Raw genomic sequence first — 22,677 nt, 5'->3', positions numbered from 1 at the left:
CCCCTATGCAGGATTATGGAGATTGTACATTTGAGTCTATTCTTATATATAGATGTGTTATTTCAAATGATGATGAATATTTGACACAAGCAGCGGAATTGAAGAAAACGTATTTAGCAAGTAAATATAAGGCACACCGAATTGAGCCTATTGAACGAAAAGAACAAATACCTTGTGAAAGATTGCTAAGTCAGAGGACGTGTGTAAGTAGTACATACTCACTACAGAGCGTGAAAAAGAAAAATGTCATTAAGAAGAATTGGGGCATTTTAAAATTGGATTCTAACTTAGGGAAATTGTTCCCTAAATGTCCTATATTTGCATACAAAAAGAGCAATGCTTTGAGAAACTATTTGGATAAAGCAGACCATGGTCCTAACAAACAGCCAATTTCTGCAGAAGTAGGGTCTCGCCCTTCTAATAATTGCTAACATTGTGTCCTGACAAAATAATTCCACTAAATCATTGCTGTACCTGCGATGTAATCAATTAAGTCGTGTCCATGTGATATGTGGCCGGCGAAAATTCATACCTATAAATGTAAAATGCCTGAACAACTGCAAAATCCAAAATCATTGGTTTTGCCAATGCTCGTTTATACATTTTGGGACATTTTCCACTGAAACCAATGAATGCATATTTGGTGAGTAGGCTTTGAATGGAGATGGCATTTCTCTGACTTGGATTTCTCTGAAATGGCATCCATTGATTTGAGGTGAAATAGATGGCTACCACAAATACCCCCTGCCACCGTCTACACACTGAGGAGCTCATTCTGTCCAAATGAGTAATTGGGCAGCACGCAGCAGTTGTGTGTTGACATACATGTAGGCAGCTCCTCGCCACCAAATTTGGTCTTTTGCATGGGTGAAAAAGTGCAGGACAAAAGGCGGCATACACACTTGCATGTGAGCGCCACTTGCCATGCTTGCACGGCAAGCAGCGCTCACAATTGCAATTAAACACTGCCCAACAGGCTTGCATGTTGGACAGCATTTAATTTTTATTGTACACGCTGACTGGGGAAGGGTGTGCAAGGAATCCCTATGAGGTCTGCCTGCTTTATGTTGGTGCATATAGCAGGCAGACCCTATCGGGATCTCCAGCATTTGTGTGATGGTGAGGAAAGAATCTGGCGGAAACACAAGTTATGTTCTGCCCCTCCTCTCTGCCATACAAATGAAAATATGGCGTGGCGTAAATGGGAGGAGTTAGAGCCTTACATTCACATTATGCTCCAATACAACAAGATCATTAATGCAACACTAAAAACAGGATGTGCTCTTGTGCTGGAGGGAAGATTGAATAGAGCTTGCATCAACTTTGCCTGTACTATTTGGCTGCTCTGTGTTCACATTAGACCAGCATGATTACCTTTGTGTAAACCTACATTGGACGCTATCAGCAATGACTAACACATGAAATCACTAAACAGCATTGGTTCACTCTATTAGCATATCTGAGAGCCATTTTAGGTCATTCCAACTCTGGTGCAGCTAATGCCGCACAACATTGAAAAGTCCTAAGATATGGGTCTGCCTATGTGTCCAACAGCAGTGGGCTGGCCAAGTGATGGAGAGGAAGCCATGCTGCTATACTGCTATTAAAAGGGATGGCTCTGCATTTATGGAGCCTTCACGGTAGTCTGCAACTTTGCATTAACTGACTATATAAGGGAGGGCTATCTCTTGGAGATTCCGATTCCGGGCCATGTGCATGTTAGCTAGGGTGACCAGACATCCTGGTTTCCCTGGGACAGTCTGGGGAAATCGGCCCTCGTCTCTGGGTCTCAGGATTTTTTTAATTTAAAAAACCCCGTCTGTGGTTTGCAAGGTGGGTGGCTACAGTGCCAATTATTTTACCAGGACCCGATTTTGAAATCCAGAAAACGGGTCCAGGTGCAACTCTTCCTGCGCGAATGGGGGCGTGAAATGCTTTTCAGGGCCCCATTTCCTCTCCTTTCCCCTCCCCGATGCTCTCCTCCAATGAGAGTAGTGTGCCTGTGAGCAACCCCCCCCCCCCGCAAAAGGCCAGCGACATAGAAGTAGGACTGCAATTTTATTTGTATTTACGGTAGTCCTACTTCTATGTCTATGGCCTGTCAGTTTTTTTTTTTTATCTGGCCACCCTAATGTTAGCTACAGTTACAAGTAAGCTTACACATATGTCTTACTGAGTGGGTTCACTATTATTACTTTTAGGGTGATTAATTTCTGTTTGAAAACAGTGTTGCCCGAGAATTGTAGAAATAAATGAAGAGCACCGACGTTCTGACTGATCCGCCCCCTTTTGCGCCATGGGATTGGCGGTGTGCAGGCCCCTCTAGTTCCACATCCTTCCATTCCTCAATTGGCGTTTACCTTGGAGTTGACAATGATCTCCATATGGATGCCGTTCTCCTCCTCCAGCAACCTCCTGATGGCCTCCAGGGACACCCACAGATTGTTGGTGTTGAAGATCTTGAACTTGGAGACGGATTTGAATTCGTCGACGCGCTCACGTGGAACCTGCGCAATCTCCAGGAGGCGGAGTTTTCCTTCATACTGGATCAGTGTTCCTCCCTGTGAACACAAGTAGGAAGGCCATGACTCCTCAGCATCAGAACATCGGTATATGGGTAGTATTTGACCCAGGAAAAGCTGCATGGGCGCTGACCCCACAGTGACCCCTGAGGACAAAGCTATAGGGACAATGAACAACACACTATACAATTACAGTGGCAATGACCACGAGGGCACAGCTACAGGTTCATTCAACTGTGGCAGTCCCAAATAAGGATACAGATAAAAGGCCAGTGACCTCCCTGAAGACAAATACAGAAGCAAACACATGGAAAAAGACAGCTAAAGTCGGGGGGCAGTGGACTCTCAGGACACAGGAAAAGGGGCTGGACACATTAACATCAGAAGTGACCCCTCAATACAAGGCTACAGAGGCAGTGGGCCTCCAGGATACAGTTACAAGGGCAAAGACCTCACAAAACACAGATATCGATACAGTAACCCTTTCTACCCCACTGCCGCCTGTTCCACCCTCACCATCACTACACTGAAGGCAGAGCTCTCAAGTGGAGGAATGGTGGCTGGTTCACCCCGCCCCCCCAAATCGAACTGATATAACGCTCGAGACCCATCAGGACAAGACTACATGAATGGAGAGCCTTCATGACACAGCTCCAGGGATACTCAGAAGAGGCAGCTAAACATATAGGGACTCCGCATGATACAAAAACACAGACATTTGCCTCTTAGGACAGAACTATACAGGGTACACCAGAAAGGTTGGTGACCTTTTGGGACACAGGGACGATGATCCCCACAGCTATGGGGCACTGACATTTCAGGTCACAGCTAAAGGGTCTTTAACTCTCCAGGACACACCTACATGGGCAGTTGATCATCCATTCGTCTCAGGAGGATAGCCCAGGGGCAACGTGCTCGCCTTGGAAGCAAGATGACACAGAGCACCACAGGTTCGATCTCCGGGTCCGGGCTTGGAAACCTCTGGGTAGTAAGCGCGTTATAAATAAACTATCACCATACCATATCATTCACAGCTACATGAGCAGTTACCTCTTAGGACACAGCCTCTGGCATGGTTTGCCCCGCAGGAGACGAGTACCCGGGCAGCCACCCCTTGAGACTGTGCAGATAAGACCAGAGATTATGTAACTCTGACATGCCTGCTGGCCTCTGGCCGCCTACCTTTATATCAGCCTGTGTCTTGTCGGTCACCTCCATAATGAACTCGCATGGATTCGCAGCCTCCGCCTGGCTGCCTTTGGCCATCTCGCTCAGGAGGTGCAGGTCCACTGTAGCCCCCAGGTTGTCAATGTTGGAGATGAAGACAAACTTTCGCCCCTGGGACAGGAAGCGATGCAGCAGTCCAGAACGGTGCAGGCTGGCGTAGACATCCCCATGCCCAGGGGGGTACCAGGCTTCAGCGTTGGCACCATCCATTGAGAGGGAGCGTGCCAAGGGCAGGCGGGACTCTTTGTTGATGCGAGGAAACCTTTTTAATGGGAGGGAATGAGAACAGTTAGTGTCTTGAGAAGAGTCAACTGACATAACATGAAAAGCCATGGCCACAATCAAGCTGATGTCTGAATCTCTGACATCGGTCAGGTTCCCCTTTACTGTTGACTCTGGTAAGCCACCTTGGGCAACTGTCAAGTTTAAAGTCAGCTTTCTAATAGCAGAAGGTATGATATGAGGTTATAATTCTCCCAGTCGGATCTCCAGCCAGATCTATGCCTTGCAATCCTACACAGGGAGGAAATAAGGCTAAAAAGGAAAACTTTGTTCTGCTTTAGCATAGAAGTCAATGGGCCTCATTCCGAGTTTGGCGCAAAGGAATACCGGGCACCGGTAAGGACACCGGTGCCGGTAATCCCTTTGCGCCCTATTCTGAGTTCCCTTAGCGGGTCCCTTCCTTAACGCCTGCTTTTACCAGGCGTTAAGGAAGGGACCCGTTAAGGGACTTTAGAGCTAATAACGGTACCGAAAATTATGGTACCGTTATTTGCTCCCTCCCCATTCCCATTGAGCCCTATGGGGGCTCAAATGGGAATGGGGATTGCCTTTTTCAATGGGGACTTACCGGTCCCGCAACGGTCAGACTAGACTGGTAAGTCCCCATTGACCAGGTTGGAGTCGGAACCGGTTTTGGAGGCAGCCATGGCGCAAATAGCACCATGGCTACCTCCAAACTCGGAATGAGGCCCATTATCTTCACTCACATGTAAGATGGCTCCAGAAAAGCATCAACATTTTTAGCCTGTTAGCAAATGGCCACATTGCAGCAGCATTTTTACAGAAAGCATAGCATGGTGTCCCAAAGATATTTCCAGAGCTTTGCGTTAAAAGGTGGCACAATTGCAAATGTGCATTTAGCGAATGTGTAATATGGCTACCTGAACGGGTTCCTAGAGCACCATGTAGAAACAAACAGCCGGCAAATGAGTCGCTGCAGATGCAAACATTTCGAAGCTTTATCTGGACACTATAAGAGTTAACAGGCGAGTCTTCAGCTTGGCAATTCTTGTTGCATGTATAAGTCATGACACCCGGCTTTGAATATTATATAAATAAGTATGTGCTGAAGATCTCTTACAAATTACATTTCTCACAAAAGTTTTTACTCAATTTAAGAGTGAATTGATGTTAAAAGGACACATCATTCTAAAGTATATGCACCTCATGAATAGCAATGAAATGGAACAAGTGACTATGAATAAATAAACTGGAATGATCTATCAAATTGTCAGTGAGGTTATGATTCCCTCTGTTTTTCACTGGAATAAATAAGCTTTTGATACATATTTGGTGTAGATCTCATAGATTATCTATATTAAGACTACTTTGGCTTTTGTTCTGTTTAAGTTTTAAACAGAGTATATATTTTTAGTGTATAGTATGTTCTTTTCCCACATTAGCTTCTTTCTTAGATTAATATTGCAGGTTGCTCAATATTCTTTTGTTTTAACCTGGCAAGATGATACGCTATGACCCTGATGAAGACTAACAAAATTTAGCATACCAGCCGAAACATACTATATGTAGTCAGTGTTTGTTTTTTATTTAAAAACCGCGGATCTTCGTCAAGATGTGTACTTGATTGCCAGTATTACAATTGAAGTGATTTTATTTTTCAAATTATTTTCCCTCATTAACTTGGATAGAACATAGGTTGCAGTTTTAAGGGCCCAAAATGTGCTAATTTCATTATTTAATTTTGCATATTACTTAGCGGCTGGGTGCCAGTTTTCTTTACCAAAGTCAATGGCAAGACCGTATCTTAGAATGATGGAATGATACAATTAAATTAGTCATTCACATAAGCATGATCCCCTTATACATGTATTCTAAACAAAACCATGACATCCCAAATTCAAAGTTAAGTCCAACGGTCATTACAAAGTATAACTAAAGTCTTTAATAACTTTCCATATAGTTGTATAAGCAGCACCAAAAACGTTAACCATGTCCCTAGACAATGTATACATTATTATTGGTGAGTTATATTGTGCTTAATGCCGCACTTCTCCAGATTCTAAGCGATGGATTGGGTATCAAACTCATGTTGCATTGCATTCTCTTGTTCCCAAGGTGAGCCCCTTGCCGCTGAGCTATCCATCAGGCCTAACTTTAGGGTCAAGACTAAAGCTAGGCAATAAGAAGAGACCAGAGCCAATCATAAGGCTCCAGTGAGGCAGGAGGCAGACATTGTGGTCGCCATATTGAATATTATGTAGGGGTACTTAGTTTTCAGGAGACCCAGACAGCAGGTGGACAAGTCTGCATGGGTCCTCACAGCTGGCCTTCTTCAGAAGGAATAAGTTCCTGTTCTCTGGGTGAACAGACTGGTTCTTGCCAAATTAGTCCGTGGGAGAGAAATGTCACCTGCTGGAGGCAACAATCCGCATCTTGAGCGTTTGCATTAGTTCTTCCATGCACGATGATTTGGCAATACTTACAGGGATGCTTGTAGTTTTAGAGCAAACACCAGGAAAACAGAAACATTTCAGCAAGATGAGACATGCCCTCCACCCCCCTTTTCAGTGGTGGATGTGCGCAAGGGAAAGGTCTGCCCATCTACCTCAAGGCCAGTGCATCCTTTACTCAGGCACTCAACCTAGTGACCAGATTATGCAGCAAAGGGACCACTGCAAGAGACTCCCGAAGGCCTCTGCCCACAGGAGCCTCTGTCTCTCTGCACATTGATCCCCATTCTAAGCCATTGACTCTTGCTTGCAAGTAGCCAGCATGTAGCAGGCTAGGAGAAGTGGCAGACACACCAGCAGGCTCTGAGAATCAAAGGGCACTTCAGTGCAGGAGTTGGCCTATGTGTCCTCGGAAGGCCAATGCAAAGCACTGCAGACATTTCTTAAAACCTTCCCACGGCAGACTTTATGATAGTTTCAGGGAAACTCTCCAGGCAAGGGAGCACCTGCCCACTTGGGGCAATCGTGGGTGTGGCCTGAAACTTCACAAACATGCACGGAGATATTCCTTGTGCCTCTTCCTGTAAGTGTCACAAAGAGACCATGCCATGTCCTCCTGACATTTTATATTTAGTGCTATGTGTTATGTTTTCAGATGAGCTACATCTCAGTAGGCCTCTGCAGCACCAGAAGTTATTTTATGTTAAGTTGATTTGTACCGCACGCTGCTGCCATTTCCATTGTCTTTAGGCGCTCACATGGCTCTGTATGATAAAGTGGGTAGTGTTGGTTAGAGACGGTGAGAGGGATAGGATAGATGTTGTGCTCATCTGTTGATACGTGCAGAACCAGGTGCAACTGGCCTCTGTGCATGTGAGCTTTCTGGGTCTGCTGTGTTTTGTGCCCTGGTGCTTGTTGTGTCCAGAAGGGCAGCATCTAGTGTTTGAGTCGTTTGATGTCAGAGGTTGTTGGGTTTGTAGCTTGGTTAGAGAGTGATGTGTGGTATGCATGTTTTGGTGGGTTGTTTCACTAGCCCTCCGTGCACGTCTGGTAGGTGAGAGGTGCAGGGTGTGGAAGAGAGAAGAGGGGGGTGGGTTAGGGTGGTCTCTTGGTATTGTGTAGCTGTGCAGGAGTTTATCTTTATTCTTGACTTACAGTTTGCAGAAGCAGGCATTGTATGAGGTAGGTGTTGGTCACTGCATGGGGGTGGTTTGTATTTTGTATTTTATTGAATTTATATAGCGTTTTAATTTAAAACGCTATACAAGAGGAACCAACAATATACAGCAAGCATTACATAACAATTGAATTAAGCCAGAAAGCAGTACAAAAAACAATTTACATTATGGAAGGGGAAGAAGACAAGGGAGGGGTCAAGAAGAGAGAAGAGATAGTGGGTGGGAGGGAAGGTGAGAGTAGAAGTAAGAGAGGAGGCAGAGGGAGTAGGTAGAAGGAAGGAAGAGAGGAGGATGAGAAACGTACAGGGCATAAGGAAGGAGAGAGTGGAGAGAAAGGAGAGAGAGAGGGGGAAGGGAAGTAGGAAAAGGAGGGGTAGGAGAGAATACTAAAAGAAGTAAGAGGAAGCAAAGGGTTTTAAGGAGGTGAATGAAAGAGATAGGATTTTAGGGAGGTACGAAAGTAAGTGAAGTGGTTGTTGTATGGTTGGTCTATGTTTATCTCGGTGAGTTGAATAGCCAGATCTGTAGCAGTTTTCTGAAAGTTAGGCCATCCTTCATTCTTATTTCCTTCGGGATTGAGTTCCATTGTTTGGCTATTAGACAGGAAAAGACGGTTGCTCCGAATGTTCTTTCCTCGTAGTGTCTTGTTTGTGTTTGGAGGTCGCTGCTGGATCTTAAATATCTTCTCGGTTGGTATTGGGTGATTTCTTGCTTGGAGGAATTCGGATCTTGTCTGTGTAGTTATTTATGGGCATGGCAGAGAGATTTGAAGTTGATGCATTTCCTTACTGGTAGCCAGTGTAGACTTCTCAGTGGCAGCGTGATGTGCTCTCTTCTATTTAATCTTAAGAGTAGTCTTGCTGCAGTATTTTGGATACATTGTAGTTTTTTGGTGAGGCGCTCAGGCATGATCACAAGGGTCTGTGTGGGAAATTGAGGTAAGGGAGGATCCTTCTTATTAATAGGAAGAGGTAGAAACATGTATTTGCTATTGCGTTGACTTGTGGTTCTTGAGTGAGACAATAGTCCATGCGGATTCCCAAATTTTGCATCACGGATGACGACTCCAGGTGGATTCCCATGCTCAAGGGCCAGGTGAGCAATGTCTGCCTTAGACTGTCTTCTTGTGGGGAGATCATTATATCTGTTTTGGTTGGGTTTAGTTTAAGGTTATGATATGATATGATATTTTATTTGTATCACGCTCGTACACAAGTGTTTTTAGGTTGCCGTTTGCCACCCAGGTGTTTGTATCAATGAGGCATTTATTTAGGGTGTTGTTGGGGTTGGAACTTATAAGGAGTCACAACATCCTTGCCCTAGAATATGACATGCAAGAAGGAAATAAATAGACAATGTCGAAGAAGTAAACCCATGGCACTTACTTGAGGTGCTAGCCACGATGTCAGAAAGTGAGCTCTTCCTTGATCAGCAGCCAATGTAAGGTTATTGGGGCTGGAGTGATATAATCAGAGAGGCACAGAACAAAGACCAAGTGGACAGCTAGTTCTAGCTTCATTGGAGGTTTTTGATGGTCCCAGTCAGGACTTCTGCATAGATGGCGTTTTATTTGTTGAAGGACCAAGTCAATTTTGTCAGCTAGGGTCAGAAGATAAGGGACCAGATGTGGTAGGTGTACATTATGGACGATTTTATGGGAGGATCTGTTGACTTGTGGAGTGGAGTTTGAATGAATAGTATAGACTTTCAGTAATGTTGTGCTACTGTTATCTATATTTAATATCTGCAATAGTGGAACATTGGGCCTTGCTAAAATCTTCACGCTCTAGTTTAGTTCTGATACTTCCACTGTTCTCCCACATTGTTACTAAGAGTTCTACCATTTCCAGTTGTTTCACCAGCATAGCTTACCTTTGGGTACCATAGTTATGGTTTAATTCGTCCATGAAGACAATGTGTAGGTTTGCCCCACTTCTAATGATTTTATGTAAATGGGATGACACTTGAAAATATGACAACAATGGCATCTTAGCTTGGTGTCCGTGAAGGATCTCAGAGTGCAAAAAAGTGCTGATTGTCATCATAAAGTTGCTCAGCAAATAAAAAAGTCCCTTTATGTGGTCTATATTTCTTTGGGTTCTCTGGTAGATGTGGGATTTTCAGTAGTATGGATTATGGTTTCCAAGGATACGTATTAAATGTGTTTTGATGCCCCATCATAACTGTACTAGTTTATTAGGGATTTGATTTTAGCATACGTTTTCCCCGAAGATGTGCGAATGGGAAGAATTTGCATGTTTGAGAAGAAGGAAGAGACAAAGTATTTCTACTTGAGACCTTGGACATGTAAGGAAGCTGGAGGGTTCTGTGAAGTTAAATGAGAGAGGTCATTTAGACTCAGCCACTTGGATGACTCTGTTTCTGATTCTTCAGAAATGACTCATGGAGACGATCCATTGATTTGGAACCATAAAGAGTTGAGGTGGGATATGTGGCGAGGAAAAGGAACTACTTGGTATGAGTGGACTTGGAAGCAGGGGAGGAACGGGAGTGGAGGTCCACCAAGAGAGGTAATGTGGCATGGAGAGAGAGAGGAGCAAGGAGGAACACCGTGGCAGGTAGCCGAGTAGACAGTGGGCCGAGTGTGGCCGAGTGTGGCCAGAAAGGAGCTGGGATAAACTCCATGACAACCAAAGCTGCAGGAAGCGGCTCAGTGCACAGAAAAGATTGGTCAGTGCACAGAGCGCAACGCGGTATACTGGGTGGGCGGAGGGCAGGGTCGCACAGCGCTCCTAAAACAGGCTTCCTACGTGGGCCAATTATAACATTCGGACTGACACCTCGAACATTACTGTCGGATATACATTTGCGAGTTTGCCTCTTTCTTTGAAAAGAAAGATGTAGGAGTATCTGACATTTTGTAGGCTCCCTGACAACAAGGCGTATATTTATCCTGACTGGTGGTGGTGAAATGCTTGCCACCTGTAGCCTTCAGGAGTGGTGGTAACACAGCATTACATCATACACTGAAAGGTTCCTTTCAATGACAACGCGCCATGCCTTGATCATCTCTGTTGCATTATTAACACAATGTCTGTAGTGGGCAGTACGTACTGTCACAACTCTGCTGTTTGTTTGCTGCGTCACACGCCTGGTCTGAGGCCTACTCCAGCATCTGTCTAAGGGTGCAGAGCACAGGTGGTGACTAGAGGTCCTATAAAGGTGGGCAGCTTCCTTGTAATGCTACATCCCGGCTTCTACGCTATGCCTGTTTGTATTGGATTTGTATCACACAAACCTTGCTAGCCAACAGCAGAGTTCAGACCAAGAAGGGGAGACTGCAGAAAGAAAAGGGCAGGGAGAGCCGGATGAGGGAGGAGAGGGTGGAGAGGTTCTCTCAGGAGGTCAATGAGTTGTTGCATCAAAAGGAGGGGTCTTAAGATCCACCCTAAAGTGCAGGAGGAAAGGGAACAGCCTGGCTGGTCAGGCTCTTATAGCAGCGTCTGGGTGTGTAGCAGAAGGCGGCCTATTTTCAGGTCTCTCAGAACTGATTAGCCATTTAACAGCTACAAACTCAAGGCGCCTTGGCAGAATATCATCTCGTAGAGAAGATGCCACCCTCTAGAACCCAGACTACCACCCTCTCGGGCCCAAAGAATGATGCCTGGGATTTTGCAGAGGGTTGGAATGCCACTGCCACGCACTGCCTTCGGAAACACCTTGCATCATTGACGCCACAAACACCAGGACGATAATAACAGCTACCCTGAACGGGTATGCAGTCTTCCCATCGAGAAAATGTTCCATCCCTTAACCATCATTGGGAGTGCTTTGTGGCAGCATAAATAAGGTCTATGCAAAATGACCTGATAAGAATAATCCAAAAAAGGTGGCACTTGCTCTAAGATACTGCCCATTATGTCACAAAAATCATGCATACACACGTTGCTTGTTTGTAACCTGTCCAATCATTTCTGGCTCTCAATCAGCAGGCAATCACTGAAATGAGTGCCCTTGTATTAATAGTGACGCAGGCTGGGCCAAGCAGAATGCTCTGAATGTGTGGTCTTGTGGTCTACGACTTCTGTCATGACCACACTCTGAGCATTACCAATCACCCAGCTCCTAATGCCTGCCAACCTTTTCCCCACACCAACCCCCACCCACTCCTACCCCTGCCCACTCTAGTCCCTGCCCCACACCTTCTTTCTAGTTATTCTGTCCCCCTCTTTGGCTTATCTTTTCTTTCCCACGCCGTCATCGTCAGCTGCCTCAGATATCCGCCATGATTGCGCCTCGAAGGTGTGCCTGGCAAGTGTCACTCACTCTTCAGCCATCTTGGTATGGGTTTGCTGCATTACTGCGGCCTGTGAACATGATTTGTTTGGCAACCACTTTTAACAGAAACAAGTGCTTCTTTGGATTCATTTTCTCCTTACCTCAAGGGTGCGAGAATTAGGAAAATGAGGTTCAAAAGCTCATGCTAGGAGACTTATTGACCTAATCATCCCTTGAGAAAGTGGCCTCTCCTCAACTTGGGGTTGGGCTATTCTCTCGTAGTCATGGCCAACCACTGTTTAGAAGGAGTAATTAACAATGCGTACATCTGGATTTTGAACTAACCCCCAGAACCCCCTTTGTTTTGCATATTTTTTAAACCAGCCAAACACTGCTAGATTTAAAAAAAAATCCATAATATCCGCATTGATCATCAATTGGTAACACAATCACTGAGGGGAAAGTTAAATAATTTTTCAGGCCCCACGAGGATATGATATGATATGATGTGGCATTTATAACACGCCTATACAAAAGGAGAGCATAACATGCAAATGTACTTATCTAAGCCTCTTTACGTATATGACTATTGATTTCATTCAGACTTAGCCACTAGGTGACATAATTTGACTGGCTTGGCTAAAAAAAATATTGCCTTCTTTAGTAATTAACTAATTAACTCTAGAGGCTATCCTGTGATGCAGCACCATTGGGAATAGCACTTCCCGTCTCCTTTGTTTCAAGATCAAAAGACCAAAAGGCAATAACACCCAGACAAAAAGCGTCCGAGAGACAACATGGGGATATAAAGAATTCTGCACACATATCTGTAGCACCACGACCTTCCTCTGGTCACAGATCACGGTCTTCTCCTGCCCATCTCCCATCATGGCAAAGGAAGATCTCTACCACAGTTGCGTGTCTTCAGCTCCGGACTCTTGTTCGAGCCAAATGTGTTTACCAAATAGAATTCTGATCCAATGCCTAAACTGCTAATGGGACCCTTGTCCTGGGCTGCCCACTCACTGGAAGCAAACCCATGTGCCCGCTGATCTACGATTGTTGCACTTGGCATTCAATTACTTTGCCACCACCAGCTCAGGCCAACATATCCGCATGCATCCAGTATGGCAAAGACGTCATCCACCTAAATGGTAGAGAGTCACTCTAGATTCATGGTAGATTCATGTTAACGGCCTTACCCATAGATATTTTGTTGTTACTTTTGTTTTAAGGCATGCTATCAAACAGATACAGGGGCCCCAATACCCAACCAGCCTATAGCTCCTAGGCCTACTACCATGATACAGATGAAGGGAACCAAAGGGCAAATCAGCCTGTAGCTTCCAGGAATGCTATCATACATGTTCTCTAGAGGAGACAGATAGCCCAGCCAGCCTGTTATTTGCTAGTACGCTACAATACAAATACACAGGATCTAGTATCCAACCAGACTGCCGGCAACTAGTCATCCTATAATTACTATCATAGAGAGGCCAACCAGACTCTGCCTTCCATGCATGCTACCATGGAGAGGTGGAAGATCCATGGCCCTCCAGCCGGTATTCCCGGGTAAGATACAACAGAAATATAAGAGACGCAGGTCCCAACCAGACTAGTGTGATCCTGAACCCATCCAGTTCGTCTTTCCAGGCATACTACCGTAGAGGGAAAAGCAATCCAAGGCTCAACCAGCCTGCCCATCCCCGGCATGACCCAAAAATATCAACAGAATCCATTACCCAGCCATCCTGCCCATCACAGATATGCCACTATCCTGACGTAGGGGATCTGCTGGGCCAAAGGGTTGTCTCTCTTGTGCATGCCACAATTGAGCAGCAGGGAATCCACAGCTATTAAAATCCTGTTGCCGGACCTATATGCTATGGCATTCAGGATTCAGCTAGGAGATCCCTCCCAGCCATATAAGGAATTGCCTTATCTCATCAGCTTTCAGCCTCGAACATGAAACGTATGTGGTAGGAGCACTGCATATTAGGAAGCTTCTGCGGCAGAAGAATTGTGTGAATGGGCAGCTATGCTGCCAAGACGTTCTGCAGGAGGTGGTTCCATGGCTGGAATGTTGTGTTGCCAGAGGTTTCTGCAGTCAAAATGTTGTATGCACTGGAGCTCACCTGCTTTGGGTGAAGGTCAGGATCTGCACGCGTCGGTGGGAATACTTCTTCAGGATGTCTTCAGTCTCCTGGTCGGTGTGAAAGGAGTTCATCAGGACCAGGGGTACGTCACAGCCATGCAGTTCATTCAGGTGCTGAGGACAAGAAGGCGGCGTGTGTGAAATGAAAGCATCACCAAGCCCGGACCTCAATGATCTTAGTCCCTTTCCCCACAACTAAGGCTATCCTGTGCTCCCCAGTGCTTAGTGGGAATTCTCCATTTCATTCTACCCACATCATTAGTGTACTTCGGCGCGCGAGGCATGAACTCATTATCACAATGCTCTGCCATTCCTCCATTGTCTCGGGAGGATAGCTCAAGGGCAACACGCTCGACGCAGAGCAACACCGGTTCGATCCCCGGGTCTGCGCTTAGAAACCTCTGGGTATTAAGCGCTATAAATAACCAATGACAATTCCCACCTTATTTTACTCCCACATGTGAGGCGTCCACACTTTCCCCTCAGTATTTCACATTCTCCACCATATAAAACCTTATAGTCTGAGAGACATGCCAAATCCCAACTTTATCAATCAATCTATTTTATTTCGGCAAGAAGCCATAAAAGCAGAACAGAACGTAACATATCAAATATAATTATAAAAGCATCAGAGTTACATCAACATGCTTACTTAAAAATCATTATAACAATTAACGTATAAGAAAAGTATATTACACAAAGTTCAACACATAGCTAAAATTCCCAGTGATAATATAAGTGCAAAAGAGAACAGAGATTCCATTGTAGGCTACTACTCGTTAGCTTGTTTGAACCCCAGTTGCTTAGCGCTGAATCTCCAGGCTCTCTCTATAGACGTTGAAATACCATACAAAGCTACGGTAGCATTGCTCCTATAACAACATTGTAATGTGTCACTTATCGTATGGATGTTGATTCTCCTTAATGAAGGGAGCAGTAGTATCTTCCATAATGTACCATTCAGAGGGCAAAACAAATGAGAAATGTTGAACATCTTTGACTTGACTTATACAATGCCAACATAAAGTACCCCCATACTCTGCCCACTCATGCTCTTCATAAACCTTCATCCCCAATTAATATGTCTGAGCACACCGGCCCTTCTTTGCTATGCCTGTCCCCGCCATCCCCGACTCATCGCAACCTTCATACCAACCTTTAGCTTCTGACACTTGCAAAACCTTTAACTTCCAACTCTCTGCCCCCTTCGGATCATTACAACCCTCATGCTATTAATCCTTGCGTGGGATGACCTTCAACCATCACACTATTCATCCTGGCGTGGGATGACCTTCAACCATCATACTATTCATCCTGGCGTGGGATGACCTTCAACCATCATACTATTCATCCTGGAGTGGGATGACCTTCAACCATCACACTATTCATCCTGGCGTGGGATGACCTTCAACCATCACACTATTCATCCTGGCGTGGGATGACCTTCAACCATCACACTATTCATCCTGGCGTGGGATGACCTTCAACCATCATACTATTCATCCTGGCGTGGGATGACCTTCAACCATCATACTATTCATCCTGGCCTGGGATGACCTTCAACCATAATACTATTCATCCTGGCGTGGGATGACCTTCAACCATAATACTATTCATCCTTGCGTGCATGACTTTCAACCATCATACTATTCATCCTTGCGTGGGATGACCTTCAACCATCATACTATTCATCCTGGCATAGGATGAGCTTCAACCATCATATTATTCATCCTTGCGTGGGATGACCTTCAACCATCATACTATTCATCCTGGCATAGGATGACCTTCAACCATCATACTATTCATCCTGGCATAGGATGAGCTTCAACCATCATATTATTCATCCTTGCGTGGGATGACCTTCAACCATCATACTATTCATCCTGACATAGGATGACCTTCAACCATCATACTACTATTCATCCTTGCGTGCATGACTTTCAACCATCATACTATTCATCCTTGCGTGGAATGACCTTCAAGCATCACACTATTAATCCTGGCGTGGGATGACCTTCAACCATCATACTATTCATCCTGGCGTGGGATGACCTTCAACCATCATACTATTCATCCTGGCGTGGGATGACCTTCAACCATCATACTATTCATCCTTGCATGCATGACTTTGAACCATCATACTATTCATCCTTGCGTGGGATGACCTTCAACCATCATACTATTCATCCTTGCGTGGGATGACCTTCAACCATCATACTATTCATCCTGGCATGGGATGACCTTCAACCATCATACTATTCATCCTGGTGTGGGATGACCTTCAACCATCATACTATTCATCCTTGCATAGGATGAGCTTCAACCATCATACTATTCATCCTTGCGTGGGTTGACCTTCAAGCATCATACTATTCATCCTGGCATGGGATGACCTTCAACCATCATACTATTCATCCTGGCGTGGGATGACCTTCAACCATCATACTATTCATCCTGGAGTGGGATGACCTTCAACCATCATACTATTCATCCGTGCGTGGGATGACCTTCAACCATCATACTATTCATCCTTGCATAGGATGAGCTTCAACCATCATACTATTCATCCTTGCATAGGATGAGCTTCAACCATCATACTATTCATCCTTGCGTGGAATGACCTTCAAGCATCACACTATTAATCCTGGCGTGGGCTGACCTTCAACCATCATACTATTCATCCTGGCGTGGGATGACCTTCAACCATCATACTATTCATCCTGGCGTGGGATGACCTTCAACCATCATACTATTCATCCTGGCGTGGGATGACCTTCAACCATCATACTATTCATCCTGGCGTGGGATGACCTTCAACCATCATACTATTCATCCTGGCGTGGGATGACCTTCAACCATCATACTATTCATCCTTGCATAGGATGAGCTTCAACCATCATACTATTCATCCTTCCGTGGGATGACCTTCAACCATCATACTATTCATACTGGCGTGGGATGACCTTCTTTGTTCTGCCTTCCTTTGTTCACAAGCATCTTCCTATTTGTCTTTGCACAAGGCAAGCCATCTCTTGCCTATCCGCCCTCTTCATCCTGCTCGCCACCATGTTACCCTTCGTCCTCAGGCGAGTCATGTAGCACCGTGCCCTGCTTCCCATTGACACACTCACCATATCCCGGCTACACGCACTCACTGACCTCTATCTGTTGCACAGTCAGGTCCAGGAAGGTGTTCTCGTTGCGGACGCTGATCAGGCTTTTGGGGCCCTGGCAGCCCATGCTGGTCCCCAAGCCCCCATTCAGCTTCAGGACAACCAGCTGGTCCAGGAGAGCTGTGATGTTCTCGGGTAGTGCCCGGGTCTGGATACTCTCATAAGACTGGATCTGGAAAGGGGATAGATCATTGCACTGTTAAGCATCAGCTTGGGACACTGCAGATCTGTATCACATGTCAAGAAATGTATTGTATTCTCAAAGGCAGATCCATCCTTCATTATTCCAGGCAAACAGGTGTGTTGGTTGAAGGGTTCATTCTCTCTAGAGATGTTGGTGTCATGTGCCTCCAACATAAGTGGATGAGTAATCATTAGTTGTGCTGGAGGTCTGCATGTGTGGGGTTCTCCCCTCTTCATATCTGTCATCTGTACCACCTGGTAGGCTAATGTATTCTGACCAATTGTACTGCCTCCCACTTTTTCTGCTTTAGGCAACTGCTTCTGTATACAGTCATACCATCTGCGGGTTCCTCTGCTCTACTATAGAGCTTTTTAGGTCTAGCTAAAGAGAGCTTTACATCTGCAAACCACCACTTCCAATGCAAAAGGTTTTGTCTGCTGCGGTTGCTCATTGCATTTTCCATTCATAATTATGAATTTGTGTTGGACCTAGAAATAATGGGCCCAGCACAAAGACATGCGTGACTGATTAAATACTTATACCGCTTTAAATCAGTAGCTGAGGGACGAAGATTGTAGCTAACACAGCCTGCTTCTGAACACGATACCAGCCAGCATGGCATCATCCATAATGTTAAAACACACCATCAATTGCCAATTTACCAAGAATGCGAGAAATAGTCAACAGAAAGGTGTAACCCCTAATGGTACATTTACTACAGGGCCAACATGTCTGACTGCACACTCTAAAATAGAAAAGAAGTACATGATATTTGAGACTATGTGCATGAAGGCGTGAGGTACAAGGACTGTGAAGAAGGACTCTAACAAATGAAAATGGATTATAACAAATGATAAGGACTGGGATGAAGGAGAAGGACTAGGACAGAGAAAAAAGATTAAGACAGAGGAGAAAGACTAGGACCGAGGAGAAAGGCTAGAAAAGAGGGCAAAGGGCTGGGTTCAAGGAGGAGGACAGATGAAGGAGAAGGACGGACGATGGACTTTGATCAAGGGGAAGGACTAAGTTGAAGAAGGTTGAAGAAGGACCAACAAAACAGGCGAACTGTGACGTAGAAGAAGGATTATGATGAAAAAGGATGATCACGAAAGAGAAGAACATTGATGCAGAAGGACTGTGACGAAGGAGAATGAATAAGCTGGAGGACAAAAGAGAAAGAAAGTGATGTAGGACCAAGAAGGAGAAGGACTGTGAGGAAGAAGGACTAGGATGAAGAAGAACTACGGCGAAGCAAAAGGACTATGACAAAGCACAAAGACTGCGACCAAAACTGCAAGAAAAAATGGTGAGCATAAGGACCGCAAAATTGATACATCCAATGCATTCCAATAGCATTGCCAGTTGCCATGCCAACCACACTATTCTGCTTCTCAGCACGATTTGACTGCCCTATTTTCTAGAGCATTGTTTTGCCCTCAAGGTATGTGCCAAAACCAAAAAAACAAGATACACCAAACTTGTATATATACCCACCAGGAAGGAAAAAGAGAGCTAAATTCCACACTTGGAAAACCCATATACACAGAATTCCTTTGGCAAAGTTGTCTCCAGCCAAAACTAAAATTGCATTTAAAAGACAGTTAGTTGTTGAATATACGGTGAAGTTTAATTGGCGTTTCACTGTATCGCCTGCATGAAGGAGTCTATGATAAAGGGTTTCAAGACAAAGTGGCAGACAGACATTAGCATCCCAAATTGCTGGCCTCTGTTTGTGCCTTCTTTGTACAAATCTGCAATTCGGCAGCCCTCGCAACCATTTCCCCAAGTGCAAACCCAAGCCCCCGCCAAAAGATAAGGGTACGAAACTGATATGAATGCGGTGCTTAAGCCCACAGCAATGGTCCCTCAAAAGCATGTGCATTATGGGATGTGTAGTTCTGTGGGGGCTCATTACTGAGTAAGCCGGGGTGACTTCTGGTACATGTAGTGTTGCGAGGTCTTCAACACTGAATGTGATAGAATGCCTTGCAGGACATATAGTTCAGTAGGAAATCTGCTCTGAATGAGGCAAGAATATTGCAGTAAACATAATTCGTTGTCATTCTGTGCCATGAGTGAAATAATGGTTATTTTGGGATATTTTGTCTTCATAGAGTCGGGTACTGAGGGAGGCAGAGTCCATTTTTTAAATGACAGTCTTGCCCGGCATAGGCCCTATGTGAAACAGAGTCCATTCCTGGACAACAAGTCTTGGGAGGACCATCTGAAGTACTGAGCGCGGAGAGTGTGTTATGGATCATGTTGTGCTGTGGGAAACAGAGTGCACTCTGGGACACTTATTGCAGTGAAACCATTTCGACTGAGTGAGGCAGTGTACATTCAGGGATATGTAGTCATTTAGGGGCATCTATATTCAGAATAAGTCAAAGTGAACGCAGTCCTGAGTGCCACCTGCATTGATGGAGAAAAGGCGCTGGGCAGAGGGCCACGAGTAGGACTCAAGTCGAGGGTACACGCGGGGGAACGGAGACAGCCAACTTTATTCAGAGGGTGGGCTCAGTCCCCCCTCGCAGTTAAAAGAGAAACATTGGAAGACCTCTTTGACTTCATGAATTAAAGCCGCCCTCGGGGATCAAACCGCAGTCATCAGGTTTGTAGGCTGGACACTTCACCGCTGCATTATGTAACCTGATGAAAAATAACACACAACTAAAGGTGAAATATCCCATTTCGGTACTACAAGTCCCAGGGAAATGTTGGGATATTTATGTCTTATTTTATTACTTGTTGTGATTTGTTCAAAGTTTACATGCAGAAAATGTAAGTGTTCATACCATACTTTTGTTCCTGTTTATTACCTACCCAAGCTATTATGATGCAATGCATTCTAGTCAGAGTGTTATGTTTTGTAGAACGTTTGGTTCAGAGTTCAGTTGGTGCACGGCTGGAAGTAGTGCCTGCTGTCACAGACTGATACTTAATAAAGTATCAATGTTTATATATATTCGTCTGGACCTCAATTCTTAACATTGGCGACGAGGATCCTCTGAACCCTCGCTACGACAGCCCCGGCGCTTTCCGTGTTGCTGTGGTTCCATGGTTCCCTGCGGCCGTGACAGCAGGCAGAAGAAGTCAGCGCCGCTGCAAGAACCACGAGACGTCGGACCCAAGTCTAGCAGGTCAGGCGTATGGTGTGGAGCCTGTGTGTGAAAAAGTGCCTGCCCCCTTTTAGGAGAGCGCGCGCAGGCACCATCGAGCCCCCAAGCATTGTTTGAGCTGAGTGGAGCGCGAGCGTGCGCACGAACTGGAAGCAGCTCGCCAGTGGAGCGCGAGCGTACGCACGAGCTGCAAGCGACTCGCGTGTGGAGCGCGAGCCTGTGAGGCAGAAGAAGGCGGCGCGTCTCAGTCCGCGCGACCTTGCGCAAGCGGAAAACAGCTCGCTAGTGGAGAGCGTACTCGCGAGTGAGGAGCAAGCACTGTATCTGTCCACGCGCGCAGTCGTGAATCGGCTGGACGGGCGCTGCGAATCAGGGAAGTGAAATCAGGAAGGGCTCTGCGCTCTAAGCGTCAGTTACACATCAGCCAGTTTTAATAGCAAAGGAGCGGGAGAAGGCACTGCTGTTCCCCACACTGTGTACTAATTAATACCAGCACCACTGCCCACTCATGGTGTTTTACAGTGAAAATGCTTCAGGATCACCAATTTGGATGAATTCTTGCATGTGAAGCACCATATGGTATTACGGCTGGAGACATACACAAGTGATCTGTAACTTTAAAGTCATTAGTAATATTCCTGCCCGCAATACATCAAGAGGACTCTAGAGGAAAACTTAAAGTCATAACCAAGTTACTTTTGTCATGGCTGCGTCCATCCCACCCCCTCTCTCTTTTCTGAATGAACCAGGCCGGCCTGCAGTTAGGTGGGATAATTGGAAGGATGCCTTTGAGAACTATTTGGTGGCCATGGGGGGGACAGATTCTCACCCACACGCAAGAAAGCTCTACTGATACATAATTTAGGAGTAGAAGGGCGAAGAATCTTTGATGGCCTTACTGGAAACCAAGTGTCAGGATCTGACGACATGGATGAGTATGAATTGGCTCTGGGTCGCCTGCGAGATCATTTTGAACCAAAGAAAAATGTCAGTTTTGAGAGGCACAAATTTTTCCAGAGAACACAAGAAAAGTCGGAACCTGTAGAATCTTATATTGCATGTTTGAGGTCCCTGAGCTATTCCTGCGAATTTGGACAGTTGAGCGATTCATTAATAAGAGACCAGTTAATAAGATGCACCAACAATGTCAGGGTTCAAGAAAAACTCCTTGCCAAGGACATGAGCCTGGATGAAGCGGTGGATCTGGCTAGGGGCATTGAGCAAACCACTCAGTATGTCAAGGAGCTCAGGATAGACAAACCAATCACACCATCAGTAGCTGTGTGCGCTCTGGATCAAAGGAAGAAACCCAACTCTTTCAGTGGGAAGAAAGGGAACGTGAACATGAGAAGTTCTTGTCCTCGATGTGGGAGTTCCAGGCACGGCGCAAATTTTCCATCGTGTCCTGCTAAGTTTGGGGAATGCTTCAAATGCAGGGGAAAGGGACATTTTGCGAATGTCTGCAAAGTCGCTTCTGTCAATTATGTGGAACACAGAGCAGAAGATGATAAAGAAGAAAATGTCAAAAGGAGATATGACATACAGGAAGTGGTGGAAGTGAGAGAATCAGCCAACAAATATATTTTTGAGATATCAGCCTTAGCTGGGGAGACGAAGGGCCCTGTGGACACATTTCTTGTTGATGGGTGTGAACTAGTAATGAAGGTAGACACGTGCTCGCCGTGGACTATTATATCCCGAGACACCCTGGTCAGTGTCTTAAGAAAAAGCGAAGACATAATTCGACCCACCAGTGTCAGAGCTTGTGGTTATGCTGAGTCGGATATAGACATTCTGGGGGAATTTCCAGCAATGATACAGTTTAAAGAAAGAAATTGTCAAGCTAATGTATTAGTGGCGAGGAAAGGTACTTCGCTGTTGGGATGGGAGGAGCAGAAGAACTTAGGAGTTCGAGTTCAAGCCAGTGCTCCCAATCCTGTGACTATAGCAGAAGTAGAGGACATTTGGACCAAAGATTTCCCAGAGGTGTTTTCGGAAAAATTAGGCAAGCTGAAGAAATTTGAACACCATATAAAGCTCAAAAGCAATGCACAGCCCGTGGTACACAAGGTGTGGCAAGTGCCATTGAAAGTGAGAGATCAACTCAAAGGAGAACTGAAAAATTTGGTCAACAAGGGTGTTATTGAGCCGGTTACGGCCACTGAATGGTTATCGCCCATTGTATTA

The 22,677-nt window shown here is 45.3% G+C and overlaps 1 protein-coding gene across 1 annotated transcript in view; it reads right to left on the bottom strand.

Annotated features, from left to right (window-relative positions):
* LOC138567030 (UTP--glucose-1-phosphate uridylyltransferase-like) overlaps positions 1-22,677 on the bottom strand; it is a 120,084-nt gene that overhangs the window by 10,900 nt on the left and 86,507 nt on the right. The window contains exons 5-8 of the mRNA XM_069644855.1: positions 17,174-17,359; positions 13,995-14,128; positions 3,705-4,011; positions 2,361-2,561 (exon numbers count right to left, since the gene is read on the bottom strand). Of these exons, the coding sequence (XP_069500956.1) occupies positions 2,361-2,561; positions 3,705-4,011; positions 13,995-14,128; positions 17,174-17,359 (828 nt within the window). The remainder of the gene's footprint in view (positions 1-2,360; positions 2,562-3,704; positions 4,012-13,994; positions 14,129-17,173; positions 17,360-22,677) is intronic.

This window comes from Ambystoma mexicanum, chromosome 2p (genome assembly GCF_040938575.1).
Source record: "Ambystoma mexicanum isolate Mex_15411 chromosome 2p, UKY_AmexF1_1, whole genome shotgun sequence".
Classification (NCBI taxonomy): Eukaryota; Metazoa; Chordata; class Amphibia; order Caudata; family Ambystomatidae; genus Ambystoma; species Ambystoma mexicanum.
Note: the sequence above shows the minus strand (reverse complement) of the source record. Positions and strands in the feature narration are given on the sequence as shown.